The sequence below is a fragment of the Bombina bombina genome, chromosome 4, assembly GCF_027579735.1.
Source record: "Bombina bombina isolate aBomBom1 chromosome 4, aBomBom1.pri, whole genome shotgun sequence".
Classification (NCBI taxonomy): domain Eukaryota; kingdom Metazoa; phylum Chordata; class Amphibia; order Anura; family Bombinatoridae; genus Bombina; species Bombina bombina.
The window spans coordinates 201,499,126-201,508,429 of NC_069502.1; the positions used below are offsets into that span (position 1 = coordinate 201,499,126).

The 9,304-nt window shown below is 32.6% G+C and overlaps 1 protein-coding gene across 1 annotated transcript; it reads right to left on the bottom strand.

Annotated features, from left to right (window-relative positions):
• Nucleotides 1-893: 893 nt before the first annotated feature.
• On the bottom strand, nt 894-6,219 carry LOC128655303 (C-C motif chemokine 2). The gene is made up of 3 exons (XM_053708952.1): nt 6,083-6,219; nt 2,848-2,971; nt 894-1,777 (listed from the first exon to the last, which is right to left on the bottom strand). The coding sequence occupies exons 1-3, from the start codon at nt 6,144-6,146 to the stop codon at nt 1,606-1,608; spliced, it is 360 nt and encodes a 119-aa protein (XP_053564927.1). The 5' UTR covers nt 6,147-6,219; the 3' UTR covers nt 894-1,605.
• Nucleotides 6,220-9,304: the final 3,085 nt, after the last annotated feature.

Sequence of the window (9,304 nt, forward strand, 5' to 3'; positions counted from 1 at the left end):
TAACATGCTGGGTTTGTTTCAATTAGTACAGTTATTTCATTTAAAAATGTAATATAATGATAAATAGTTGTATTAATACATTAAAGGGCAAACTGATATATACATCAGTCATTTAACCATATTTATTTTTAGGCCACGGAACTGATACCAGAGTATGCTGCTGGCAATTTGTACTTGCAGACCTAGGGGTAGATTTATCAAGCAGCGGGTGCTGCAATCTATCCCCGTAGTTTCAGGTTCCCCTGAAACGGAAGTTAAGAAGCAGCGGTCTGAAGACCGCTGTTCCTCAACTTGTCCACCACCTCTGAGGTGGCGGACAACAATCATCCCAATCAGATACGATCATGGATGGTTGACACCCCCTGCTAGCAGCCGATTGGCTGCAAATGTGCAGTGGACAGCATTGCACAAGCATTTTACTAGAAATGCTTGTGCAATGATAAATGCAGTGTATGCTGTCAGCATTTATTGATGTGCAGCGGACATGATCCTCTACAGCCAATCATGTCCGCCAGAACAATGATAAATCGGCCCCCTAGTCTTCCAGCTATGGTGTACATAGACAGGAGTCACTCAAGGCTCCCTAAGCATTATCTTATATTTCTACTTTATCAAAACTGCAAGTGTGGCCACTGAAAAGGTTTACTTGGCAGCCATAGCGATACTAAACAATACCAAAGAAACTTAAGTAGCGCATTATTCACTAAACACTATACATTAAACCTTAGATACCTGCTTCATTGATGGATCTTGCTCACTTAAATAGAATAAACCCCTCACATGTGTTTTAAAAGACTCTCCCAGGAATTGTAAAGCTTTGTTTAATTGATGAAGATGCTTTTCCCTCCTTGTGTAAATTCTAGCAATGTGCATGGGGTATTCCACTCTGCCAGTTTAATCATTAAATCATATTTTATTACATTCATCATTTAATATTTACAAGAGCTTATGTATTCAACCCACAAATCTTAAAAAGACTGAAGATCTACTAAATATTTTTCCTTCTGTTTTTCGTTTTTATTATAAGAACAACTATTATATGCTACGCACCTTTTTAACTCTTAGAGAATATATTTTATTCTGCTGCTTTTCTGTTTTAATACATTACAATGAGTGCTCCTACAGTAAATTACTGCACGTGTGTGCTTAGAGGCATTTTACAAGAAGCCATTGTTTGTATATGCATTTGGAACAGTCTTATCCTGAGAATGTTGGTCGTCTATCTATAAAACACTTTTCTTTTCTTTGGTGGCTTTATGTTTTTTTGTAATTTGCTTGTTTTCCTTAATAAGATTCCAATGTTTCAGCAAACCACAAGTTTTGATAGCAGACAAAATGAATTGAACATTTTTTCATTGAAAATGTATATGAATTAATTTTGCCTTAGCCAATAAATAAAAAATTGTTCCCAAAATAGCAGCAGTTTAGGACAATTTGTTTGTGATAAATAATATGAGCTCGTGTTCCAGCTCTGTCACTCACATTATTGATATGTTTAAGCTTATGTTAATGATCTGTTCAAATACAATAAAACAAAACAAATTCCATGGAACTATAATTCCCCTCTCTTTAGATGATACTAACACATGGTTAAAACACAAATAATCATTGTTTCACAGATTTCTTCTTATCATTTTTCTTCTTTTGTTGTTTTTTTGTTTTCCTTTTCTTTTCTGGTGTCTGGGCCCTTTTTTTCTTGTTCAGTTGTTCCATAGCCTTTTTCACCCAATCCATTTTAGGATCTGCACATGTGTGTTTGTTTTTCTTTGTTGTAAACCTATTTAGAGAGGACAATATTAGCTTATTATATAACTTATCATGCTTGCAATGACAAACTGACTTTAAGTTATCCTATAAATGTATTAGTTACAAATCCGAGTCATGATCCTTAAAGCAGTCTTTCATATCTGCCATCCAATTCAGTATTGGTATTGCTCATTAATAAGGGCAGAGTTACTGACCCCATGAGCTTTAATTCATTCATCAGATGATGCTTTGGGGCCGATTTATTATGGCCCGAATAGGGCCGTATACCCCTGTTTCCGCACGATTCTTCATGCTCGCCAGAAACAGGAGTTAAGAAGCAGCAGTCTTAAGATAACTACTCCTTAACTCATCCGCCTGCTCTGAGGTGGCGGACAGCAATCCACCCAATCGTATACGATTGGGTTGATTGACACTGCCTGCTAGCGGCCGATTGGCTTGGGGCCAGAACTGCTTGTGCAATGATAAATGCTGACAGCGTATGCATTTGGCATTTGTCGATGTCTGGCGGACATGATCGCTACAGCGGATCATGTCTGCCAGACACATGATAAATCGGCCCCTTTATGTTATTGACCAGACTAACTTACAAAAATATTTGAAAGCAAAAAATCAACTTCTGTAGAACATGTCATTTGTGCATTAATGATCCTAGAGATCTACATTGGTTTTTATAGTGTATTTCCAGTGCAACATTACTGATTTCTGATAGATATGTGTTTCACCTTTGAAATTTAGTTACACACATTGGTAATTCTATGATTGAAAGACACAATCAATGAAGACCACAAGCAGCAAGCCACTGGTCAGCCAATCAGGAGTTGCAGTCACCATGGTTCCCTGCTCTGAAAAATATAATGTTTGCTGCCACTGACGGGGGCCTTCACCTATGTTTTTAGCTTATTTGCAGCGGATAAACATAGATATCAAGCACCAGATATGGAAAATTAATTAATGTATGGTATTTTTTTATTGGAATGCCCCTGTATGAACCCCCGAATGCTCCCATAGTAAATGTGCCTATTATTCTGATTAAACCAGTCAACAATAAAAACATTTATCTTACTAGAATTTGTTACTTACAAAATGGCATGGATTGGTGTTGTCTGGACAATGTAGCTCTTTAATCTGTGCACAGGAACCTTATTTTTTGACTTCAGGTCCAAACAGGTGAAATTGCTTATAATGTTTGCTTCCAGTCCTGTTACTATAGAATAAAATAAAAAGATAAGTCAGTGATACACAATAAATTTGGTTTCTACTATTGTCACTCTTTTGAGCTCTGTTTACCCTTGCGCAAGCAGCACATAATAATATCTGTTGTTCATCCTCAATATTGCAAACCACGAGGCAACCCAACTTTTGAAAAACATTCACCAAGATGTGAGTTTCCATTGGTTCACATTTTCTAAATACTCAAACATAGGCTTTTCATTATTTTCAAATGAATACCACCAGTCAGTGCCAGGACATGACTTCACCTTTAAGTCAATCTTCAAGACTTCAGCTGCTAGGTGGTTAAGAATAAAGATAATATTGTTTGTAACATCATTTTCATTGTAACATTAATCTTAACTGGTGTTTCTGAAAACTTTCAAGATTATCTAAAAGGGCTGATTTTAGGATCTCTCTGGATGAGTTAATCTGTCACCAAATAATTGTGATTAATACATCTGCACTCATGCAGGGAAATCACTAAGGGGAACTGTACGTCTCTTTAAAGGTACATTAAAGGTACATTTTTATACTATCAGGATTAGTTCACTGCATTTCATATAAAAGTGTTTAAAAATAACATTTTGTTTTGAAACTTATTATTATGCATTATTTTGTTGTCCTAGTACGCTTGAGTTTTGTTTATTTTATCCCCTTTGTACTGGCCAATTAGGGACATAAATAAATGTAAATGTAAAGCAATCACTGTTGAGCATATACAAGAGTCATGGTTCTGAATTCTACAGAATGCACTGCAACCTCTCTGGGGATAGTGGGAAATGTATCATTTTCAAAATTAAATTACAGAAAAGGTGTACAGAATAAAAAAGGAAAAGCTGTTTTCACTGTAGACATTTTGGACCAAAGTGGAGTACTAACACTTATGGGCAAGGGAAAAGTGGTTTATCAAGGGTGTTTGCGAGCATTGGGTTTATTGCTCATATTACAAGTTGAAAGTAAAAGCGATCGCTTGAGTGCAATTGAAATTAACCTTGCGTTCGAATAGCGCATCCTCAGAGCTCTTGTTAACTGTTTCTCAAAACAGTTACAAAGTACAGTTACACTCATAATAAAACTAACTAATAAAAAATTTTAAAAAAATAATGCACCCAAAATGTATAAGGGCTCAAAGATATGAGGTCTCAGCTGGGCTTTAACATAGAGATACATACATATACATGTCTAAATATTTATATACATGTATATATATATATTATAAATGTGTGTGTTTATATCAGTGTACATATGCATTTATGTATTTTAATGTGTATGTCTGCATTTACACCTATAAACACATAAATACACATGTACACACATATAGACACATATATAATGGCACAATGGCCCTTTGCAGTTAAGTAAATGAAAACATGAAGAAAAAAAAAATTATGCAATATTCATATTTGATAAACTGTTCTTCACTTATGCAAATATGTTCTAAGTATTTCTAAATAGATATTCCTATATATATCTGTATATACCTATACCTATATATAATTTTATATATATATATATATATATATATATATATATATATATATATATATAGGTATAGATATATATGTACCAAAATACCATCTATATATAAAAATATGTATTTATGAAGAACAATAGAATGTGAAATATTAATATTTTCATGTTGGGTTAGCGCACTTGATAATATGCGATTGGGTTTGCAAGTAAGTAGATTGTTAGTTTTTTTCCCCACGTTTTTGCTCCTTTGACTTCTATGGTGGAATACTTTTAGGTGATCGCGATATCCTTCAGCTTTTTGAGCTCATCGGTTAAGCGATTGTGTGAAAACAGTTTACTTTCAACGAGCGCAACCCAGCACACACAAAAAGCTTACTTCTAGCAGAATTAACGTACAAGAGCGTTAAATACCGTTCCACTTGTATAATCTGGCTCTAAAACTTTATGCTGCTCTATTTAAAAGGACAGTATAAAAGTAAATGGTCTAATTAGATTGTGTATATATATATATATATATATATATATATATAGATATATATTGTATAAGTTATTTAAAATTGTATTGGGTTTCATGTCCATTTAAAATTAGGTATATTTGTGTAGCCACTAATCAGCAGCTATCTCCCAGTAGTACATTGGTTTTCCTGAGTCTACCCAGGTATGCTTTTCAACAAATTATACCAAACACAAAGTCAGTTTGATAATTGTAGTAAATTAAAAAGTATGTTAAAATTACATGATCTATCTTGAACATGCATATTGAATTTTAACTTGCATGTCCCTTTATGATTAGCAGAAATAACTTTAATACAGTTTATTCTGAATATTATGCAGCACATGACCTTTTTAAATACTCTTAGGGATGTTTTGCCCCTTCTTAGCATTTAGAACCATATGTTAGTATGCCACAGAACAGTATGCATTCTAAATTCTATGCAAAATTAGCAAAATTTAAAAAAATATATTTTCAAATCTCACTGATTTAAAAAAATTATATCTGGGAGTGACAAATTATAGCTTTTTCAGAATACAAGTACAAAACCCTTTATTCAAACTGTTTGGGACCAGAAAAGGTTTGGATTTCAGAAAAGTTTAGATTTTGTTAATTTGATACTGTAAGGGTAATAGTTCTTGTTTTAAATAAATAGACAAACATTTGTATTTCAAAACACAAAAAAACAAAGGATTCTATCTATTATCTTTATATATATTATCTATTTATCTATCTATCTATCTATCTATCTATCTATCTATCTATCAATCATCTATTTATCAATCATCTATCTATCTATTGATCTATCTATCTATCTATCTATCTATCTATCTATCATCTATCTATCATTAATCTGTATTCTATTTATCTATCTATCATCTATCTTCCATCTATCTATTCTATCTATCTATCTATCTATCTATCTATCTATCTATCTATCATCTATCTATCTAATTATCTATCTATCTATCTATCTATCTATCTATAAATATATATATATATATATATATATATATATATCTTACACAGTATATCAGTATATATATATATATATATATATATATATATCCAAAGCAGACTAGAATGTTTTGGCCAAGTATTTCAATCCTCTTTCCTTTATATTAGAAAAAAACATACCTTGATTTGCGGACCATAAAACAATTCCAAGACAAATGAGAGTTGCTAAACAAAGGATCTTCATCTTTCACTTTTTTCTGAGAGACTAAATGTAATATTCTGGACAGATTTTATAATGTGCATACACTGGAGAGGTGCGAAGTAAAGAAGAGGGAAATTATGACGTGTATATCAGGTATAAAGGTGTCTACCTACTTTCTGTAGCCCCCCAAACCAAAGTGGGAGGAGGAAGAACAGTGTATAAAGTGGACAAAGACATATATGGCAGCGGAAACCTCAAACCTTAAAACTTTTCTTCTTGTAGTGGAAAGTAAAATATTCAGAATTTTTGTTCTCTGGTTTACAGACTTCCTGTGTGCAAAAAAACTGTAATTGAAAGTATTTTCCTTTTCAAACTACAGTAGCATAAGTTGTTTAAAGCCACATTTACTACTTACATGGCACTTCCATAGTTTAATGCTTCCCTAAAGCACATTCAAGCAAATTCTAAGTATTGCCAAGAGAATATTGTTTGGTAAATATGAGCAGTAACCAATGTGAATGTTAGTCAAATGCATATTTAACAGGGTAAGCAATAGGTACTATATCAATCTAATGCCTTCCATGGCATTTATATTATACTGTCTGTACTTTTATTAACAATTCTTGGTTAAAATTTGTATCTATTCATTTATGTTAATTATACATTTTTTACTAACTCTACTGCTTAGACATATTTCATGTAGCTTTTCCATAGTGAATGCAGCAATAACCATATTTTCAGTGTAGATGGATAATTGTGAACATATTAATGGAGAGAAATATTTACTGTACAATGTCTCTTTAATCCTGGGAGACTCTATTCCAAGCTGCATGCAGTTCATGCAGGAAAATCACCAAAAATGCAAGTGTGGCTTTTATCAGCATTAACAAAGGATACATGGCAAAAGTAGAAGTAATTTCAAACCCAATAACCATAGAAAATGTTAGGCTGGAGATGACTTTCCCAATTTCAGCAATTTAAATGTTAAAACTGCTGTACTAGGTTGGCTTTTGATGCAGTTTATGCAGTTAAGGAGAAACTGTTCAGATGAAACTAGATGGTTAAAGGAAAAATGGAACACAAAGGGCTTGATTTATCAAGGGACAGTGGACAGGGGTGTACATATGCACCCCTGTCCAACACAGCTCCCCTCTGGTAGGCAGAATTCCGTTGGCGGAATTCAGCATTGCACAAGAGCGCTATTTTGCACTCTTGTGCAACACCGCCGTCCCTGCTCGTGCACAGCCAATCACACGCGGGCAGTAACTGTCGATCTCCCCGGTCGGACGAGACTGGAGAGATTGAAATTCTCCACCTAAGAGGCGGAGAAGAGGCTAGGAAGCAGCAGGTCTGATGACCGCTGCTTGATAAATATTGACTGCAGGTTCTCTTATGAGAACCTGCAGTCGTAATGTGGCGAACAGCTTGATAAATTGAGCCAAAAGTATACTGTCTCAGAAGCTATGATGTAAAATGATACATTGGATAGTTGAAAGGAAAGGGAACAGTAAAAATATGAACACAACTATCAAAGGTGATACTTTTGTAACAATGTATTCAGAGCAAGAACATGAGATTTGCATTATTATGCGGTATCACTTTCCCCTCTTAATGGCTGATGATGATGACTTGAAAAACGTGTTGAGTTAGGCACTGACTTCCTAATCTCCAATCACAGGACAGATTTTAGCTAAGGAAATACTGCATGAATTGTAGGCAGCACCTCTCTAATATCAAAAAAGGTTCTTCCAATTCCCCTTTAATACAACACTTTGTGACGCTCCATAAGAAAAGACATCAGGTTGACAATACAAAGGTGAAATCTCTACATTAGGTTTTTATTTTTTTATTCGACCTTTGTGCTGACAACCTGTTTTAACATGTATTTTATGTTTTCTATATTTTTATGACATTTGTATTGTCTTTTTGAAATATACAGATTTTAATAAATTGTAAATTCTATAAATATACCAGTATTTTTTTTTCCTTTAACTGGTGCTGGCAATATTGACTTGATTACTTTGATTACTACTATCCAGTGTTATAGATAGCAGCCCATTAAAGGGAATTTACTTATTTGAAGATTTGAAAAAGGTTTTTTCTTTTTCAAGTTGATTCAATAAGTGACACATATTGTTTTTTTATCTTGGTGCTCTCATTTATAAATTTTTCAAAAAACGACACATACTTTAAAATAATCCATAATTGACAAAGTAACTTTCATCGTGGGATATAATAGAAATGAGATCCTTGAAAAAAGGGAGGTCTTTTAGATTTTCAAATTACAAACAATAGTCCCCATAGGACTCAATTCAGAATATAATCTGAATACTTTTTTAGAAGTAAAATTTGGGAAATAGATTACATTAAATAGCAATGAACTGTCTCTTCTTAGTAAATTTGAGTATACTTTGAGGTGGTAATAGGTAACAAAAACACATATTTTTCCTATTATATTTAGGTAATGGTTACTGTCTCAGGGATAATATAGTGATAATACTGTAATATCAACTGGTTATAGGGTATTATATTTGTAGATTGTATCATATAATATTTGTAGATTGTATCATATAATATTTGTAGATTGTATAATATTATATTTGTAGATTGTATTGTATTATATTTGTAGATTGTATCATATAATATTTGTAGATTGTATCATATTATATTTGTAGATTGTATTGTATTATATTTGTAGATTGTATCATATAATATTTGCAGATAGTATCATACTATATTTGTAGATTGTATTGTATTATATTTGTAGATTGTATCATATAATATTTGTTGATTGTATCATATTATATTTGTAGATTGTATCGTATTATATTTGTAGATAATATCATATTATATTTGTAGATTGTATCATATTATATTTGTAGATTGTATCATATTATATTTGTAGATTGTACATAGTATATTAAAGTGATACTGAATATAAGTGTCATGAAACAAGTAATAGATGAATTGTAAATCATTAAATAACTCAGTGCCTATTAGTAATTATAAAATGAGATTCAACATTTTAGCTGAATATTAACGATTGCATTAAGCGTGTATTTAGTACCACAGATATATAAACTACATAAACTGTATGAAAGCTAAGAAATGTTGACTAACTATAATACATAGCTGTTCTATTTCGAAGGCAAAGAGTTAATGAAGGTAATTTCCTAGCAACTAATAAACGGCTAGATTAC

Bases quoted from the DNA above. Each gene is read 5' to 3' on its own strand.
- LOC128655303 (XM_053708952.1), bottom strand. From the start codon at position 6,146: ATGAAGATCCTTTGTTTAGCAACTCTCATTTGTCTTGGAATTGTTTTA. The intron at 2,972-6,082 runs GTATGTTTTTTT...TTTATTCTATAG, and splicing joins TTTATGGTCCGCAAATCAAG to TAACAGGACTGGAAGCAAAC. The intron at 1,778-2,847 runs GTAAGTAACAAA...CTCTCTAAATAG, and splicing joins ACACCAATCCATGCCATTTT to GTTTACAACAAAGAAAAACA.